Source organism: Cucurbita pepo, chromosome LG15, assembly GCF_002806865.2.
Source record: "Cucurbita pepo subsp. pepo cultivar mu-cu-16 chromosome LG15, ASM280686v2, whole genome shotgun sequence".
NCBI lineage: Eukaryota > Viridiplantae > Streptophyta > Magnoliopsida > Cucurbitales > Cucurbitaceae > Cucurbita > Cucurbita pepo.
In genome coordinates this window covers 105,221-125,307 of record NC_036652.1, presented here as the reverse complement: position 1 = coordinate 125,307, position 20,087 = coordinate 105,221, and the positions used below count along the sequence as shown (strand labels likewise).

Genomic DNA, 20,087 nt, shown 5'->3' with positions numbered 1-20,087 from the left:
CAAAATATCAAACAGGTTGTGGGCAAAAAGAAAAGGGGGAGAAAGATGAACTCACCATCAGCATCCTTGTCGATTAAACAGAAGGCTTCACGAAAATCAGCGATCTGATCTTCTGTAAGAGCTTCAGCAGCCATAAAAGCTCGGTCGCTGTAATCAAAAATTGACAGAATGAACACGAGAAAGGAGAAAACGAAGGAGTTTGTGGTGAAATGCGATTCAAACGTTTATATTCTTATATACATGTTGCAATCAGTAGGTGAGCTGAAAAAAAGAGAACAATAATGTTGATTGTTCAATGGAAAAATTGAAATAGTCAAACGCGCTCAAAGAAAATCGTCATCTTCCCAGAAACATTTTCTCCTCTTTGAACAAGAAAATTTCTAGATGAGAAACAAAATCAAGCGCGTGCGATTGAGATAATGGCGGGTTTCACACCCAGTTTCTTGGGGTCAACCAAATCGGACCTATTAATTTAATAAAACGCTCCGGGAAAGTTGATGAAATTTTATTTAAATAAATTCCGATCGGATTTTATTAAACTTATCTCGAATCAACGGCTGAAATTTTTTTATATTTATATTTGAAAATATTAAAAATATTTAATTTTATTTATTTATTTATTTATTTAAACAGTGGAGAGATAGGTGAAATGTTAGAGAATTGAGGAATAAAAAAATTAATGAATTATTTAAAAATCTAACGAAAAAATAAATAAATGATTTATAAAATATAGATAAATTGTTCGGTGTATATATATATATTGGAATGGTACCAACTGGTTTAATCGTGTATTTTATATTTTTTAAAAATTAGTATGTAATTTGAATCTAGATTAGTTTGTTAATATAGATATCATTTCTACCACTAATTAATGTTTAGTCGTTGAAAATTAATAGTCAATAATTATAAAAATAAAAAATAAATATTAAAATTAAATTATATGTTGACTTTTGGCAACTAGTCATGAAATTTCATCTATAAGATTATTAATGAGCTTTATTTTCAACCAAATTTTTAAAAATAAATAAAGCTCATATATGATTCATAAAAATGGAAAAATTAATCATAATTTTCTATTTTTTTCGTAAATAATAATAATTTAATTAATTGAATTATTTGTTTTTTTTTTTTTTTAATTTCAAAGAAAAAAAAAAGGAAAATAATTAGAAAAAGATAGTAATAATGAAAGTGACAGAGAACTAATTGCACTGAATCATGACCTCTTCGATGGCCATGCTGGCAAGGGAGGGCTAAAAAGAAGAAGGGTATTTCTGATATTTACCATTAATATTGACAAAAATAATCCTTTTTAAAATTATTAAAGATGGTCTCTAAATTTACAATTTTATATTAATAACTCATAGCATGTTAATATTTTTTTAAAAATGAAAGTTAAAGAAACCTATTAATATTAGAATAATAAAGTAAAATAGATTAAAAAATTAAAAAAAAATTAAAAAGTTTTATTTAGTTGAATAATTTGAAAGTATAATGAGTGGTCCAGGCTTACTCATGACAATANAAAAAAAAAAAAAAAAAAAAAAAAACCCAAATATAGGAAGGTGAAAGGGTGGGCATGAATATATAGAGACTATAAGTCCATATTTCAACCGAAACCATAAATGACGTCCTCCTTACCTTGCTCGACACGACTCGAAAGGGATAGCTTGAATTTATATCATATTGTTCTTCGGAGTCCGTATATGTCTTGACACTCCTAAACAAGATTGCAGCTCCAAAAGCGACGCCAATATTAAGAATTAATCGATACCTCTCACAAATACACGTAAAAATTAACAAAAATCTAGTCCTTATACTAAACATAACTTAATTATTAATTCAAATTTTTATAAGTTTGTCCATCAATATTTTAAGCCTGATCCTCAAGTCACTCTGACCATAACATGACATAAAGGGCTTTAATTTGAAGGGATTGGTCCTATGGAAGTTCTCTGATTCCAAGAAAAGTTTGAATCCGAATCATACACATTTCTGATGGGTATTCAATTCGTTATCAAGGTAGAAAAAACAAGCAGCAAGAAACAAAGAGTGTTACAACAAGAACACTAAAATTGCACCTGCAAGAGTAGAATGGATATCAGCTTTGAATCCTTCTTCCCAGCTCAGATTGGTTGACCTTTTGGAACAATCTGATCTTTGATCCACATGTATATGGGAACCAGCACATAGTATGTAGCTGCCATGGCTCCCAGAAGGAAGCGACCCAGGAACACGAATGGATTTACGGGTTTTGACACGTCCTCTTGCTTCGGCCCAAGCTGCAAAGAAATACATTATGAGATAGTTACAAATTTCACACTGCAGATGATCATCGTGTTCATAATTGTTTGTGGCTACCTACACTGAGTGTACATGTTCCATGTCATGATTTTCAAAGAACTGATTCTGCATGATAATCATGTACTTGGTTTTTGCACGTGTTCAGCCATTCGGAATTGTTAGTGGGTCGGACTGAGTGTTCATATTCGAAGTCTTCATTTCCAAGAACCGAACCCATACGATAATTCATCATTGTTCTGGTTGTTTTTGCAGATGCATCTTAGCAAAGATACAAAAGAACCCCAAGAAAGCAGCATCAACAATGTTCTAATTATTGAGGAGGGTTGGAAGAGAAGTCTCACATCGGTTAATTAAGAGATTAATAGTGGGTTTATGTAACGACCCAGATCCTCCGCTAGCAGATATTGTCCTCTTTGGACTTTCCCTTTCAGGCTTCCCCTCAAGGCTTTAAAACGCGTCTGCTAGGGGAAGGTTTCCACACCCTTATAAATGGTGGTTTGTTCTCCTCCCCAACCAATATGGGTCATCACAATCCACCCTCCTTCGGGGCCTAGCGTCTTCGCTGGCACTCTTTCCTTCCTCCAATCGATGTGGGACTGCCCCCAAATCCACCCCCTTTGGGCCCAGCGTCCTTACTGGCACACCGCCTCGTGTCTACCCCCCTTCGGGGAACAGCGAGAAGGCTGACACATCGTCCAGTGTCTGGCTCTATACCATGATACCATTTGTAACGACCCAGATCCACCGCTAGCAGATATTGTCCTCTTTGGGCGGGACCACCCCTAAATCCAATCATATGGGTCGTTACAGTTTATTAGTAAGAAATACATCTCCATTGGTACGAGGTTTTTTTGGGAAAACCAAAAGTAAAGTCATGAGAGTTTAGGCTTAAGGTGGACAATATCATACTATTGTGGAGGTTCGTGATTCCTAACATGGTATCAGAGTCATGCCCTTAACTTAGCCATATCAAAGGAATCCTCAGATGTTGAACAAATAAGTTGAGACCCTCGAAAGTGTAGTCAAAAGTGACTCAAGTATCGAACAAATGGTATACTTTGTTTGAGGGTTCTAGAGAAGAAGTCGAGCCTCAATTAAGGGGAGGCTCTATGGTGTACTTTGTTCGAGGGGAGGATTATTGAGGATTGTTGGAAGAGGAGTCCCACATCGGCTAATTAAGAGGTTGATCATGGATTTATAAGAAAAACATCTACATTAGTATGAGGCCTTTTGAGAAAATCAAAAGCAAAACCATGAGAGTTTATGTTTAAAGTGGACAATATCATACCATCGTGGAGAGTCGTAATTCCTAACACAACATAGGTCAAAAATGGTGAAAAAAAAATTACCTGCAAAGGAGAATCGCCAGAGGATGGTTTCACACCAGTCACAGAACATCCCATTATTAGACCGTGGCGACGAACTCCTCGATACCATTTTGGACCAATCCTTTTCAATTGGACGTCAGTAAATCCAGCATTTTTGAACCACTGAATATACTCCTCTTCCTTTGGGAAAAGCATCCACACATCTGCAAAGAAACGAGATAACCAAAAGGTTGGGTACACTGGACCAATCAAGCATGCTTTTCCTCCAAGCTTAAGGACCCTATATGCTTCCTTGATGCCACGCTGTGGGTCTGGCCAATATTCAATACTGAGCAGAGAAATCACAAAACAAGATCAGAGATACCAATAAACATATCTCCCTCTCTTGTTCTCTCACAATTGCAGATTCCTCTAGCTAAATTAGCGTTGAAAAGATGAGTGAGAATGACCCAAATTTTAAATCTTGTGTTGGGAGGGGTGTCCCACGTCGATTAATTAAGGGGTTGATCATGGGTTTATAAGTAAGGAACACATCTCCATTGGTATGAGGCCTTTTGGGGAAACCAAAAGTAAAGCTATAAGAGCTTATGCTCAAAGTGGACAATATCATACCATTGTGGAGAGTTGTGATTTCTAACATGGTATCAAAGTCATGTCCTTAACTTAGCCTTGTCAATAGAATCCTTAAGTGTCGAACAAAGGGTGAACAAATATCGAAGAAAGGGTGTACTCTGTTCGAGGGCTCCAGAGAAAAGGAGTTGAGCCTTGATTAAGGGGAGGCTAATCAAGGGGCTCCATAAGCCTCAGAGGAGGCTCTATGGTAAACTTTGTTCGAGGGGAGGATTGTCGGAAGGGGTGTCCCACATCGACTAATTAAGGGGTTGATCATGGGTTTGTAAGTAAGGAATACATCTCCATGAGGAGTTTTGGGGAAACCAAAAGTAAAGCCATGAGAGCTTATGCTCAAAGAGTACAATATCATACTATTATGGAGAGTCGTGATTTCTAGCCTCTCTTAATATGGGCAATGCAAGATTATAGATAAATATATTCCAAATTTGATCTTGTTTCAGAGTGATTCACAAATTTCTCACTTAAATGGATCCCCCCATGCTTCAGTTCAAACTAGTAAATCAACATAAATAAATATACATTACCAAAGAACATGCACAAAAAAAGCTAGAGAAGAGTTTGAGCAGCACACCTTCCAGCAGACACATATCTATCAGCATAATCAGTAGGAAATGGAAGATCCTCAGCATCCCCTTCAATAATTTTGCAGTCTTTCAAGGCCTCTTTCTGCTTAGCCTTGGCAAGCTGATGAGGCGACTGATCCAGAATGGTTACATTTTTGGCATCCACATGCTTCACTATCCCTAAAGTGGTGAATCCAGTGCCACCACCAACATCCACCACAATCATATTTCTGTCGCTGAGATCCGCCGGCTCAAGAGCTTCATCCCTCATGTCCTCAGTCCAATGCCCAGGGTTTATGACGTGGTCGTACACAATCGAGAGGAACCTATAAAACCAGAATGCCTCTTTCTTGTGTTGAATAAACCTAGGCTGAGAAGCCGGCCGCGAAGCGGAAACACTGCACTTAGGCGCCATGGACACGGCCTTGGAACACCGAAAACTGGAAACTAAACCTAATTTGGGGAAATTCCTGCCGTGGAGATTGGAAGCCGAAAAACCCAATTCCCTGGTGATCTTGAGGCATTCAGCTCCATTGAGCATTGCGGAAGCCATGATTTAAAGGGAAAAACAAACCACAAGGCAGAGATAGTGAAATTGACGAAAAGAGTGGATAAGTTCAGAAATTATGAAGAAACCCAACGATCAAAATCGACTAGTTTATCCGTAGTGATCTGAAAGTGAGTGGAAGTGATTTGGTAGTGTTGGCGCAGGCAGAAGGTTGAGCTGAGAGGGTCGATAATGTCAATGGTGCGGCCAATGGGAACGTGGAGGTTACGGCTACGGCATGAACAGCGGGCAGAGTGAGGCGGACAGTTGAGAGAGGATGGAATGTGTGGAATGGAAAGAGTTAACACGAATGCCACTCGTGAGCCGATCAATTGTGTGGCGCAGATTCCCTCTTTTACACAGTTTTCTATTTACAAAACGACTCGGTTCTTTAGTCTTCAAAGATATAAGTGCTAAACTGCAAATTTGTCCATTTCGAACAATATATATAATTTAAATTTTAAAAACCATTTATGAATTTTTATCATACCATACAAATTTAGGTGTCAGGTGTCAGGGTCTTCGAATACTCTGGAGCCCTGAGCCCTCGAACAAAGTTATGATCCTTCCCTAAATTAGCTAATGTGTAACTCACTCCTTTTCTCGAACAAAGTACACCATTTGCTCGATATTTGAGGATTCTATTGTCATGGCTAAGTTTAGGGCATGACTCTCGAACAAAGTACACCCTTTATTCGATATTTGAGGATTCTATTGTCAAGGCTAAGTTTAGGGCATGGCTCTCGAACAAAGTACACCCTTTGTTCGGAATTTGAGCATTCTATTGTCATTGCTAGGTTTAGGGCATGACTCTCGAACAAAGTATACCCTTTGTTCGATATTTGAAGATTCTATTGTGATGGCTAAGTTTAGAGCATGGCTCTCGAACAAAGTACACCATTTGTTCGATATTTGAAGATTCTATTGTCACAGTTAAGTTTAGGGCATGACTCTCGAACAAAGTACACCCTTTGTTCGATATTTGAGGATTTTATTGTCATGGCTAAGTTTAGGGCATGGCTCAGATACCATGTTAGGAATCACGGATCTTCACAATGGTATGAAATCGTCCACTTTGAGTGGAAACTCTCATGGTTTTGCTTTGGGCTTCCCCATAATACCTAGTACCAATGAAAATGTATTCATTTACTTATAAACTCATGATCATTCCTTAATCTATCTGAAGTGGGGCCCACTCTCAACAATCCTCAACAAAATATACCGAAGAGAAAAATATAACTAATTACGGCTATAATAAAAATATGTTTGATAACTAACTTTATATTTTAAATCAAAATTTTTTAATATTTTTCAATAAATTATTAACAAAAGGAATTTATTTTTATTATCATTATTAAATTGCTTCTATACCTGTGCTCATTTCCCTTTTAGCTCTCCGTCTACAATTTTTGCCAGAATTTTATTTCAAATTTATAATACTTTTCGGATAAAAAAAAAAAATAGATGAATAAATAAAATAATACAAAAATTGTTTGATGCGTGGGAAATGTAATAAACTTAAAACGGAAACCAGAAACAGAAGAACAGCAAAATCTCGATTTATTTGCTCATTAGCTCATCAATCTTTTGGATCTCCCTTTGTTTCTTGTGGAATGAGATTTTTGTAGGTTTATGATCTCTTCAATTCAGTTTTGCTTCCTCTATGGAACTAGAGAAACAGTGAGTGTAGACTGTGGATTGCGAAGCTCCGTTTTGGTTTACGGTAATGGCGTCGTCTATGGATGAACAGCTCGTTCCCGAGGCTACAGTTGGAGTCGGAACCGTCGGAGGAAAGCATCGCATTCTCGCGGAGCTCAAGCGTCTTGAACAAGAACTCAAATACTTGCAGGTTTTTGTTCACCTCTTTCCTCTGAATTTCACTTGTTTCCTGTTTGTTTTGAGCATTTCTCTAATTTCTTCGATAGTTCAATCATTTTCCTGTTGTTGATCTTCGAATGAAGGCTCGTTTTATAGGAAATGATACAATAATAGTAAAAAGAGTAAGGCGGGACAGAAGAGAAACTAGGCTTGTTTGCTATCCCTTAGATGCTCACAAACTGAAGCTATGGATATTCTGTTTAGAAGTTTCGAAATGTTGAACAAGGTCGTGCGATAAATTGTTCACTAGTAAGCTATATTGTGATTTCCCTTCGGATTATAAACTGTGTTCCAACTACAAAGTATCGCACGACCTTGATTCTTGACTGGAACATTTGAATCTAAGTTAGCACTTCAATGTGATATGTGATGAATTTGGAGTAGTCTTGCTTGAGATCAAACTGTTGAAAATTGTATTGGACGATGTTTCACGAGAGAATATGTAAGCAGAGTTCAGCTCTCCAATTAGTGCTTCAACTGAACTAGGATCTTTTGTTGTCTACTATAAGAAAACTTCATGGGAGAAATCAAAGGAGACAGTGGAATCATCAATATCATCGGGACCATGGGAATGAAATAAGTATAGCTATCCATGTCACATTGTTGTGAGCATCTAACTTTCTTGTTATAGTGATGGTTGAGTTTGTTTTCGAGTTAAGTTACAAAACATGGGAGTTTCTTATACGAAGTTACTCTTGTTTCTCGTCATTTCACGTTTTCCTTCTAGTATTACCATGTACAATCTGTTATCTGTGGATCTAAGATGTGCTAATTGCTTCATCAGAAGGGTACTCTTGACTTTGATTTCCATATATTTACCGGGATGGACAAAGACCGTTAGAAATCTTCTTTATGTGCTTCTGATTGCATAACAGCTCAAGCTCACCGCTAAGAGACATTGTTCTCTTTGGATTTTTTCCTTTTGGGCTTTTCCTCAAGGTTTTGAAATCTTCTTTACGTGCTTGTATAGTCATTGATTGTGTAACAACTCAAGCCCACCACTAACAAATATTGTACTCTTTGAGTTTTCCCTTTTGGGCTTTACCTCAAGGTTTTAAAACACATCCAATAGGGAGAGGTTTCCACACCCTTATAACGAATACTTATTTCACCTCTCCAACCTATGTGGGATCTCACAATCCACCCCCCTTGGGGCCAGCATCCTCACTGGCACACCGCTCGGTGTCTAACTCTGATACCATTTGGAACAGTCCAAGCCCACCGCTAGCACATATTGTCCTCTTTGGGCTTCCCCTCGAAGTTTTAAAACGCGTCCACTGGAAAGAGATTTCCACACCCTTATAAGGTATACTTCGTTCCCCTCTTCAACCGATGTGAGATCTCACAGATTGTGAACGAAACTGCCTATTTGAGGTAGCTGTATACTTTTTGCATACCTACAGTTCTTGGAGCTAAGGTTGCCACTTATTATATTTGGAGAAGCTCTAGAATTTACAGTCTTTTCACAGTTTTTATGTGTCCCTTCGTGCCATATATTAGACCTTTGTATCATCAATTTGATTAACTAAACAAGATGCTGGGAACAAGCCATGATTCCTCTCCTTTGCTTTGATATTTGCCCTTTCAGTATTGAGATGATCACTGAATTATAAATGCTTTCTTCTTTCTGTAACCCCGTCCAGGAAGAGTTGGATGAAGTTGAGAAAATGGGAAACATCTCATCTATATGCAAGGAGTAAGTCGAGTAATCCTTCTTATTCTTTTTCCCTTATGAGTTGAGAAGGTAAATTTTCATCTCGGCGTTCCAAAAGAAGTTGAATCCAAGTTTAAAAATCATCTTTCTTCATGCTCTCAGCTTGCTTCCCGGTGTCGAAACCAAATCAGACCCACTTTTGCCAGTGTAAGTTCTACACAACACTCTCCCTCCTCATCCCATCTGGATTCTGGATCCACTTTTTTATCAGCTTAATTTGTGTACAGCCTGAATGGTGTTGTAAATCCCCTATGGGATCGCTGGTTTGAAGGATCCCCAAGCAAACCAGAGTGTAGCTGCAGGATTCTCTAGACAACTCACACTTGTGTTCTCTTTAAACTTGGAAGATGTCTGAGATATATGGACACCATAACAAAGGATAGTTTAGTTTGGTGATAATTGATCAGTTCTATTAGGGTATTAATTTTCCACTCTGCTTGGGACAGAACTTATAGATTGGCTTGTTGGAAAGACCAACCCCTGCAGCTCGCTGATATCTGTAAAGTTCTCTTCTTGCTAATCCGCCCAATGGGCTAAGGACAATCCCAGCCCAGTCCCATTATAAGTGGGGTCGGCTTGCTTCATTTGGGCCTTCGTTTTGATAACAACTATGATTTGTCCCATAACTAGATGCGTCTTCTTTTCTTTTTTAGTATGGATACAGTTACAGAGGTATGAATGAATTAAATATTTAATAGAAAACAGAAAATAAGAGAATAGAAGGGGAGAGGAGAATTATTGAAATGTAGGTAATTGTATAATTGGGCTGCCCTATCGGCTACCAGCCGAATGAAACCTTCTTTTACCTTTTAGGGTATTAAAATAAGTGGGATAAATTACACGCCAAACCTGACAATTTAATCAAAATCATTATCTTTTTTTTATTACGTGTAGGTATGAATCAGAGTATTTAATGTATTTTGTTATATCATTTTTTATATTCTTTCTAACCATTACGTTGATATGTTTTTTTTATATATTATTTTTAAGTTTATTCCCCAAGGTTGTAAGATATTCTTAAGTCAGTCCCTTTATTTAGATTTTAATGATTCTTATTTTTACATTTATATCCATGAGATACAAAATACAAAATTGAAAAACTGAAAAACTAAACTTTTAATTTAACAGAAAAACTTCATTTGGCTATTCTCTTTTCTTTTAATTAATAAATATTAGTGTGTTAGTTCATTCCTTAGATGATCCATTTCTCTCATGTTCGAGTGTTTGTTTGTCATTTAGGTCAGTGAGTGAGTGAGATTTCTGCTCATTGCATTCACCCTGTGGTTCTTCACACCTGATTAGTACTAGGACCCTTGTATCTCACCCTTTGATTAGATAAATCCTCCTATAACCCACAACTCAAAATGAACCTTGCAACCAAATGTGTACATTTTCCATGTTGCGATTCCTTCCAATCTGTTTTCGAGTTGGGTTAGGAGAACATCCGAGTGATTGCCTATACATATTCAAATGTGCTTACAAGATGCACCACAAAAATAAGATCGATAGAGATTCATAAGATACCATTTAAGCTGATCGTAATACACCCAGAAAGGTATATTTCGAATAGAGGAGGAATATATATATATATTAATAGAGTAGTTAAATGGATGGAATTGTGGACACGAGGCCATGGCTTGTGGCTTTGGTTCTCTTCAGTCGAGGAGGAGGTGAGTCCCTAAATTCCATTTTTACAGAGATGGGATTCAGAGACACTCAGTCAAATCTCTTCACCATTTTTGGAACTACAAAATCTCGTCTTCCCCCCTCCATTTCAAGTTTCAACACCAACATTTCCCTTCTCCATCATGTCTCCACCCCTTTTCCATTAGTCTTTCCAAACTTTCCAATTCTTTTATCCATAAAACTTTAGGAGTAAAAATCTATTAGAGTGTTAAAGAAAATATAGTTATTTAAAATACTGCGACAGTGTCGTACTTGGATCGAATATATATATATATATATATATATATATATAAAAGAATAATGAAAAAGAAAAGGGTATCAAAAAATGGTACCTGAGGAGGGCAGAAAAAGTGACCGTTAAGCATCTCTCTCTGTGTATATGCAATTCAATAATTTAAGTTGGGAGTCAGCTTCAGTTCATCAATGTTTTTGGAGATTGCACCCTTCTCTATTTCTATTTACCAATTCCCAACTCCCAACTACACTTTCTTTATTCCCATATTTGCCCCCCATTTTTTTAAAAAAATTATAAATTATTTACTTAAAACATTTATTATTTACATGAATTGAAGAACTCTATGATTGGATCAATAAAACTTAACACATTAAAGGAGAGTTATTCATAGAAAGTAATATAGTGTTGCTTACTTGTTAAGAATATGATAGTAAAAGAAAGATAACGACTTAACCACATGTGTGGTGTCCATGCTTTTTAATCCTTATTCTATGCATGGTGTTTATGATTTGCCATTAAATTTCTAAATTTTTACTTTATGTTAATTATCGTTAAGTTATACTTGTAGTGATAAATTTATGTATATAGTCACACACAAATATGACACATCAAGACCCACAACAAATGAATGGCTCAAGTTCTTCAAGGGTTTAGATTTTTCATAGGACACTCAAGCCTTTTATAGATCTCACATAAACTCGTAAATCTAGTATGTCATACACTCTCTACAGGTGTTTGCTTGTCTCATAGGTTTTACGTCTTTGCATATATGATGCCTAAAATCATGCAAAATGAGTGTAACAATCCAAGCTCACCGCTAGCAAATATTGTCCTTTTAGAATTTTCCTTATGGGTTAACGGTGCAAGACACTGGTCAAAGTAGAGTTATATCTTCTCCCCAGTAGACGTGTTTTAAAATCGTGAAGCTGAGGGCGATATGTAAAAAGTTAAAACGGACAATATATGCTAGCGTTAGACTTGAACTGTTACAATGAACTTGTTTGTTGCCACTTTAGCTCGAGATATGTGTTTAATCTCTATAGGGTTTAGTTGACAGGGTTATTTGCACTAGGAAGACGTTATTGATATGTTGTAGATATCATCGTCATAGTGTCGATGTTTACAAACCCTAAAACCAATGTCCACAACTTCTAAATCGAGCAACCCACCAACCATTATAACGNAAAAAAAAAAAAAAAAAAAAAAAAAAAAAAAAAAAAAAAAGAGCTAACATAGTAAAAGTTGAAAGAAGGGAGAAGTGATGGAGAAAGGCGTAATGGACAGCAGCAAAACACAGGCATGATGATGCAAGGCAAGCAGCAGCTTGGAGGCACATGAAATCTTTTTCTATTTTTCTTTTTTCTTTTTTAATTTTAATTTTATAAATAAATAAATAAATAATAAAAGATAAGATTTCATGTGGGGGGTTTCAAAATTACTGATATTTTGACTTTATTTTATTTTATTTTCAGATTTTATTCCTTAAATACTTCCTTCCCTTCCCTGACATCACCCTACACTACACCCCCTCCTATTTCAATCTAAATTCCTACCTTTTTTTTATATTTTTTTTTCTTTATTTTCCAAGGAATAATAATTACCATTTTTAAGGAATAATTAGAGGCTAAATAGGATTTGTTTTTTGTTAATCATTTACAAAATATATACATAAACATAGGGGTAGGATGGGGAAAATAGCCAAACCTACTCCTTACTTACTAAGCCCTATAAAAAGGAATCAGAATCATATTTTTTTTAATTAACAAATAAATTAATAAAATAATTATAATATACACAACCCTTTCATGATTGATTTAGAATTCCAAAAAATCTAATTCACCCAATCCCCTAATTTCATGAATTAAATAATTTGGTAAGCATATGGGGAGGGGAAATATATTAATTAATTATATATATATATATATATATATATATAAGAAAAAGAAAAAAAAGAAAAAAGAAAAAGAATGTGGAAAATGAGTGAGTGGGCAATGGGGCAGAGGAGATTATGAAGGAATGTGTGTGCAGCAGACGAGGGGGGGAGGGGTCAGTTAAGAGAACATGGGATGGATGGGAGTGGTTTCAAGCTGACGTGGCATATCCAGCAACACTTGTGGGCCCCTTGTTTTTTGAATTTGTTTAAATTATAAAGCTAAATGTAAGACAGATAATATTTGGAATTAAAATAAAGAAAAAAAAAAGAGAGGGTTAAATAAAGTGGGGTTTGCAGATCTGAAATGCATGTGGGGGTTAAAATGAAAAACAACAAAACATATAAATTAATAATTATTATAACAACTTTTTCAAAAAGGGATCTCATATATATATATATACTTTGCTTTATCTTTAAACTTTTTGTTTTTATCTTCAAAATTATAAATTATATTTATTTACACTATACTACCCCTCTATTTAACTTAAATTATAAATTTAGTCCTTAATTTTCAAGAATTTTCAATTTATTAGTCTCCGAGACATTTGATTAAATTAAAACGACACAGAGACGATTAACATGTTCATTGCATAAAGATGACATGCACAAATCGAAAAAATTGTCAAAATTTTAAATGGTAAGATCTTACATCAGTTGAATAGTTTTAAAAATTTTGAGGAAAAATGACCATTTTCTATTGACAGTAGAATTGAGCTATTACAAATGGTACGGGTTATAATTTGAAATAATTATTCATTTCAAATATTATCATTTTCATAAATTATTAAAGAAAATATATGTAATTATTCTACCTGATTTTTGTTTCCACTTTAACCACTACTGTTTGTACAATGTTTTCTTTTTGGGCTGAGCGTTGTCCGACCAATGCATTTTTACATCTCATAGCTTTAAAAGTTTGCTTAACATCGTTTATTTTTTGTGCAAAAGAGTGCTCCATCGGTAAGTTATTACGCACGCTTTCAAGAGCTCTACGAGTTTAAAACATATATTAGATTGGATCAAAATGAACATAAAATTAAAAATTAAAGCTTTTCTACTTTGTTTAAATACAAACAAAAATAGTAATGAATATATTTTTCTAAAGATTAATGTTTTAGTTTTTATTTTTTATTTTTCTGAAAAAATAAATTTGACATATAAACTTAATTATAAAATATATTTTATATAACAGTAATTAATTAAAAAAATTCCTTATTTTAAAAAATTAGTAAATTAGTTAACAGTATATTTTGTATATTTTATATTATTTTTAGGATTTATTCAAGATTTTTTTGATAATATATGAATGGAGTAATTTAATAAATACAAAATTTAGAGTTAAAAAGAAAAATAAAAATAAAAAGAAATGAATCGGTGGACTATGCGTTGGTATTGGACGGTTCAGAGAGAGGCAGAGGACGAGTCAATTGCCACGTGGCGGGAAGAGAGAACATCCTGAAATGGAAGTGCAGCGCATCAAGCGGTTCACGGCCTTTGAGATCGAACTAATTATATGGGAACTAAGTTAAGAAGAGAAAGTTTGTCTACTCATGAGCACCACTATTTAACATACGTCCGCATATCACCGCCGTTCAATTCTCCAATTAATCCGACAAAATCCAAACTCTTAAGATATTGACACGTGTTCCTTTTTTTTCTTCTAATTTTGATAAACGTTTTTTTTTTCTTTTATATTTTAAAAAATAATTTAAATCCCAAATCATATTAATAATTTCATATGACGTCAAATATCATTTCATGCATTCTACAAAATAATAATAATAAACATATGTTTATTATTTATATTATATATGATTGATGTTCAAATATTCATATAACTATAAACTTAAATAACATAAATATAATTTTCCCCATTTTTTATAAAATAATTTTTTTTATATAATATTATACTTAAAATCAAAAGTTAATTTTTTAATTAAATATAAAATTAAAATTTTAAAGTTTTATTATTTAAATATTAATTTATATAATTTTTGTAAAAAAAAATTAAATTTTAAAAATTTATTGAGAATTTAAGATTTTTTTTTTATTTATAAAATTTATGTATTTTTTTCCCGCTAAATTACAATTAAAAAATGAATTTAATGGAGTGATATCAGTCTTTTATGTTCTCATCTGTTTTCATCAATTTCAAGGCAACAAAGGGGATATCTGACTTCCGGGTAAGAGTATGAACATCTATTAGTCCGTATCAACGGTTTACTTGTTACAAAAGGCGAACATCCCTATTCCAAAACATACACACAAGTCCTCAGGCAGGCGGGGACGAAAAGAGTCTATTTAGCTCTTCCCCTTTCTCAGCTCACTCATTATGCAAGCAAGCAGCGGTTCAACGCTACACCGCTTTTGCATCAATTCCTTCCCTGTTTCGGGTCTCACTCCCACTTATTCCTACCGACGAACGGTAGAGGGCATATAGTTCTTTGTTCATCTGTAAACCATATGATTAATAAATTGATTTAATATCTAAAAATAAGAAAATTTATTAGGGGGAAAACTTAAAAAAATGAACCAACGTAATACATTAATAATTAAATATTTTATAGTATCTTAAATTTCATTATTAATTAAAAATGGTAAATTAATGTGTGCATATTGGGAATATTTAGTTGAGCGGGACTGTAACTGGTCGGTAGCGGCAGTGGGAGAATCAACGGCCGGGATCATATTTTTAATTTAATTAAATAAATGACGGAAAATATATAAACGGTCAAAGCCGGTCGTCGTTGGAAAACGCGAAATTCTAGGAAGTGGAATTTCTGACACGTAGAGCGCATCACCCACGGAGGTTTACCGGCTCCTCCAGTTATCCGTCCAACTAGTTAGAATCCCGGGCAGGGTTTGTGGACTACTTTCCGGGGGCACGTTTGGGATTTCGAAGGAAATTAAGGGTAATCTGGTAATTTCAGTTGTTACTGGCCTTCCGTTTTAAAGCGTTAATAAATCTCTCGCACTCCCACTTTGGCAGACCAGAGAAGCGGGAGAGACGTAGATAAAGCGACAGTCACAGAGGAAGAAGAAATGGGAATGGCCGTTTCAGTGGAGAGATAGGATAATCATACAGACATCCGACCTCCTTTTCTTTGTTGTTTTTTATTCTTTTGTCAAGAAATGACGACGGGAATGTTGCAAGATCAGAATCTGGAGAAGCAGATTGAGAAACAAATGGGTTGCATGGCTGGATTCCTTCATATCTTCGATCGTCATCAGATTTTGGCCGGAAAACGCCTCTACTCGACTAAACGCCTCCCTCCGTCGGTAATTTTCTGTGGTTATCTTTTGTATTTTGTTTTCTGTATATGGCTTCCAATACTGTGTCGATTAAATTAGGATTCTCTGAAACTGCAGGTTGGGAACTCAACGCCACCGCCGGAGAATGTGGTTTCCTCGCTGGAGGTATCGGCGGAATTGGAAAAACCACTGCAAACTAGAACGGCGTCTTCTCCGGACCGAGTGATGCATTTTGCTCCGACGACGGAGCTTCGATCTCCGGGGACGGAACCAGCCACTCCTGTGGAAAGCAAGCCCAAACAGCCCCGTCCGCTTCCGATTTTTGAATATAAGGAAGGGAATCGGTCTTTATGGAAGTTTTCGCGAGAAGCTCCACGGCTTTCGTTGGATAGCAGAGCCATTGTTGACGGGAAAGGCAGCATTTATCCGAGGGAGATCCGAACCAACGCTTCTATTCTGTCTACAAATCGCAGTGAAACCTCAACCGAAGAAGGTGATGAACAGCGTCGGTCTCCGAGTGTTATTGCTAGATTAATGGGGCTTGAACCATTGCCTAACTCGGAACCTGAACCGATCAGGAAAGCGGAGCTTCGAAGATCGGCTTCCGAGTCAAGAGTTTGTAAAGATTTCTACCAGAACCGCTTCGTCGACGGCAACAATTTCAGACTTAAACAATCTCAACATCCGAGCTTGCAGGATAATAATGGAAGCAGTGTACTGATGATGAATGCTGCAAACATGGACCACAGCTCAAATTCCAAAGTGCTAGACAGAAACGACTTTGCAGCTAGAAGTACTAAGACTGAGCCTGTTAGGTCTCACAGAGGATTGGGACCGCGCAAGATTTTCTTCGATTCCGCAGACATTTTTCCTGAGACGAAGCAGTCTGCGTCAATCTACGGAGAGATAGAGAAGAGGTTGAGGATGAGAGGAATTGATGAACCTTCAAAAGATTTGGAAACCTTGAAACAAATCCTCGAAGCACTTCAACTCAAGGGACTTCTTCATTCAAAGAAGCCTCCAAGCCAGAGGAACTTTGTCTATGATCGCACTTCTTCACAAAACGAATCTCCGATTGTGGTGATGAAGCCCGCTAGATCACCAACTTCGGTCAATCGTTTGGGAAGAATCGGCAACGATTCGCCACCTTCGAGTTACAGATCAAGACAAGTAAACCGCCGGAATGGTAATGTTACGGGCGAAACAATGCCGGCTGTGACCTCGAGGCGCGATCGTTTGGAGTTTGATCGAAATATACGAAACCAAAACAGAGGTAGATTCTCGAGCTCTCCAACAACTAGATGCGTCAGTAACGTGAAAAGTCCGAGTAGAAGAGGACTGTTCGTAGAAACGCAGAGAAGAGTTAGCGATCCTGTAGATCAGAGAAGGGCTTCTCCGGTTCAACCATCGAAGACAAATTCATCAAAAGTCGGATCAGATCCCCAAATCACAAACCGATCGCCAAGAAACAGGAAACCAACGGCTTCTGTTCATCATCCAAAAGAACGGAAGATTTACGTATCTCAAGCAGAGGACGAATCGTCCACATTCTCAGAAAGCAGCATTAGCAACTCATCACAAACGGACACGGAGGTACGTAATCACCGACCACCATAGTGGGCGATCAGTCACTTCACAGAATTTCTTAATCCAATTTTAAAATCAAAAGCAATTATTTATAATTTATTTCTTCATCAGAGGTCCAACAAGATCGAGGAGTACAAGGAGGGTCGTAGTCTGTTGGAGAGGTGCGATAAGCTTCTTCACAGCATAGCAGAAATCACAGCGACTGAGTTGCAACCGAGTCCTGTCTCGGTACTTGACTCGTCTTTTTACAAGGAGGAGTCGTCGCCATCGCCTGTACTAAAACGGCAAATAGATTTCAAAGGTAAGGAAAAACAAACCCAATGCTTCATTTAACTTTTTTTTTTTCTTTCCCTTTTGTTCTTTCTTTCTTTCTTTCTTTCTTAAAGAAAAACCACCCAGGTCGATTTTTGGGTTCCTTCTTCTTGTACGCAGATTAGATTTTCATTCGCTAGATTTTTCTTTTTGACTTTGTTGGCACTTATTTTACCATATTTAGTTAAAGTATTTGAGTACTTGGGTGACCTGTGGCTTCGCCAGCCACTGGGTTTTTGTTTTTGGGGGTCCTCTTCGATGACCCAAATCCAAAGTAGTCAGATGATTTGGTAAATGCACGCCACATCAGTGATTTTCACGCAGGACCCATGTTAGTAGGGTGTGTCCAGCTTTGAAATTTTCATCTCAGCTGGATGGATTTGATTGGTAGTTGGATTGAACCAACCATAATTCAATTTTCTCATGGAGGAGGCCCATCCAATCAACTTCCATTTATAAAGATTTAGGGTTTATGCAAAGAAAATGCCTTTAAGCGCTTGAAAAGTCGTTAGAAACCGAGTTAGTCCCGAACAGCCCTCGTTGGTTGCCATCTTTTGTTGGTGATGGGTATCGATCATGTGGGAAAAGTACCTAGGTTTATGGTACACTGACTTTAATTGTCTAGCGCATGGAGCTATGGAAATTTATGTGAACGATGTCTATCAGCAGCAAACTGCCAGTTGGATTAAGAGGGTGAGTGGAGTAAATTGGGACCGGCCTGTTAAGTCCTGGAAGTGGTCATTTATTAACTGGGATGGATTTTTCTTTTGTGCTTCTTCTTTATCCATTCTTTTAGTGGGTCAAGGGCCATCCACTTGTACTGTTGTAGGTTCTAATGAAGCTACTTTTGAGGGTCTACTTAGAATGACTATGTTTGCATGTTACTGTTCATTGATTGTTTCTTGTTCTTGTTGATATTGTGTTATCAGACCCAGTAGTTGATGTGGAAGATGCGTGGTTTCAAGCTATCTCATCTGTGGAATCGAGTTTGGTCGATGGATCCAACGACTGTGATTTGGTTTACGTTATGGATGTTCTCCGAGCCTCACGTTGCTTGCAAGATGACGACTCCGATATTTTCCTATTGTTAGAGGAGCAACAGTACCTAAAAGGGAAGGATGTCTCCAAGGTGTCAAGCCTTCAAAGGAGGCTAATTTTCGACACAATAAATGAAATTCTCGATCGAAACAGGCAATTGCCACCATGGAAATCCATGGCGGAGTCGACTTCAGTGCAGGAGATTTGTTTCGAATTTCAGCGAATGAGGGACCGGGAAGACGAAGAAGCATCAGAGGACTTGTTTGAGGTGATCTGCAGTGTCCTAAAGAAGGACCTAACAAGGGATGGTGGTAGTGGATGGAGGGACTCGGCTGTTGAAACATCCCAAGCTGTTTTAGACATGGAGAGGCTAATATTCAAAGACTTGATAGGGGAAACCATCCGAGATCTCGCTGCCAATAATGGGATGAACATGCCTCGAAGGAAGCTGGTGTTCTGAAAGGCAAAGGCTAAAAAGGCAAAGTTCCCTATCCTTTCAGCTAATTATTTTTAGACAAATGCTAATGTTAATCATCTGTTTGTCATGGGGGAGAGAAAGAACAGGAAAAATCTAAGAATAACCCTTTTTCTTAAGGAAAAAAAGAATGAAAAATTGATCTGTATGTATAAAACATGCATTTACTCATAAAATAGTGAAGTGAGGAGGAGGAGGGGGTGGGTAGGAGGTTGCTCTGTAGTGTTGATTTCATGTGAGAAAAAGAAAGGAAAAGTGTTTGATAATTAAAAATTCCTCATGAGAAAGGTAAAAGTGACCTGAAAAGCAGGGGAATTCATGTGCTTTCTCTCTCTAATTTCTACAACTTAAATCATTTAGGTTTCGGTTTGAAGGTTAGAAATAGAAAATGTATGTGGTGCGGTTAATCTCTCTCGACCAGTTCAGTCTTTCTAAATCTAGACCATTACGGTACAGTTCAACTAGTTAAGACATTGTGATGATATCCCACGTTGGCTGGGGACGAGAACAAAACACTCTTTGTAGGGGGTATGAAAATCTTTCCCTACCAAGGGAAAAGTCCGAAACACCCTTTGAAAGTTTGGGTCGCTACATATATGTTCTCC

General features: G+C 36.6%; 4 protein-coding genes and 1 non-coding gene across 7 annotated transcripts in view; 3 read left to right on the top strand and 2 right to left on the bottom strand.

The window, feature by feature from the left end:
• Positions 1-494, bottom strand: part of LOC111811335 (calmodulin-like) — a 2,739-nt gene extending 2,245 nt beyond the window's left edge. Inside the window, exons 1-2 of one of the 2 annotated variants that reach the window (XM_023698124.1) lie at positions 465-494; positions 56-147 (exon numbers count right to left, since the gene is read on the bottom strand). In XM_023698124.1, coding sequence (XP_023553892.1) covers positions 56-134 — 79 coding nt within the window. In that variant the 5' untranslated portion in view covers positions 135-147; positions 465-494. The other variant, XM_023698123.1, reaches the window with a different exon arrangement.
• Positions 495-1,906: 1,412 nt separating this feature from the next.
• Positions 1,907-5,708, bottom strand: LOC111811588 (2-methyl-6-phytyl-1,4-hydroquinone methyltransferase, chloroplastic-like). Its single transcript, XM_023698513.1, has 3 exons — positions 4,834-5,708; positions 3,651-3,957; positions 1,907-2,279 (listed from the first exon to the last, which is right to left on the bottom strand). Exons 1-3 carry the CDS (start codon positions 5,376-5,378, stop codon positions 2,124-2,126), a joined length of 1,008 nt encoding a protein of 335 aa, XP_023554281.1. The 5' UTR covers positions 5,379-5,708; the 3' UTR covers positions 1,907-2,123.
• A 1,186-nt stretch (positions 5,709-6,894) lies between these two features.
• On the top strand, positions 6,895-9,661 carry LOC111811176 (guanine nucleotide-binding protein subunit gamma 2-like). 2 transcript variants are annotated; one of them, XM_023697924.1, is made up of 4 exons: positions 6,895-7,221; positions 8,894-8,946; positions 9,067-9,111; positions 9,192-9,661. In XM_023697924.1, the coding sequence occupies exons 1-4, from the start codon at positions 7,099-7,101 to the stop codon at positions 9,274-9,276; spliced, it is 306 nt and encodes a 101-aa protein (XP_023553692.1). In that variant the 5' UTR covers positions 6,895-7,098; the 3' UTR covers positions 9,277-9,661. The 2 variants fall into 2 exon arrangements, with proteins under 2 accessions (XP_023553692.1, XP_023553693.1); XM_023697925.1 differs by lacking the exons at positions 8,894-8,946; positions 9,067-9,111; positions 9,192-9,661 and adding an exon at positions 7,334-7,958 and having other exon boundaries at positions 6,906-7,221.
• Positions 9,662-13,350: 3,689 nt separating this feature from the next.
• Positions 13,351-13,450, top strand: LOC111776525. The gene has a single exon (XR_002812261.1). It is a non-coding gene; the product is annotated as a U6 spliceosomal RNA (small nuclear RNA).
• A 2,336-nt stretch (positions 13,451-15,786) lies between these two features.
• Positions 15,787-19,893, top strand: LOC111811615 (protein LONGIFOLIA 1). Its single transcript, XM_023698548.1, has 4 exons — positions 15,787-16,097; positions 16,188-17,663; positions 17,769-17,958; positions 18,899-19,893. Exons 1-4 carry the CDS (start codon positions 15,951-15,953, stop codon positions 19,465-19,467), a joined length of 2,382 nt encoding a protein of 793 aa, XP_023554316.1. The 5' UTR covers positions 15,787-15,950; the 3' UTR covers positions 19,468-19,893.
• Positions 19,894-20,087: the final 194 nt, after the last annotated feature.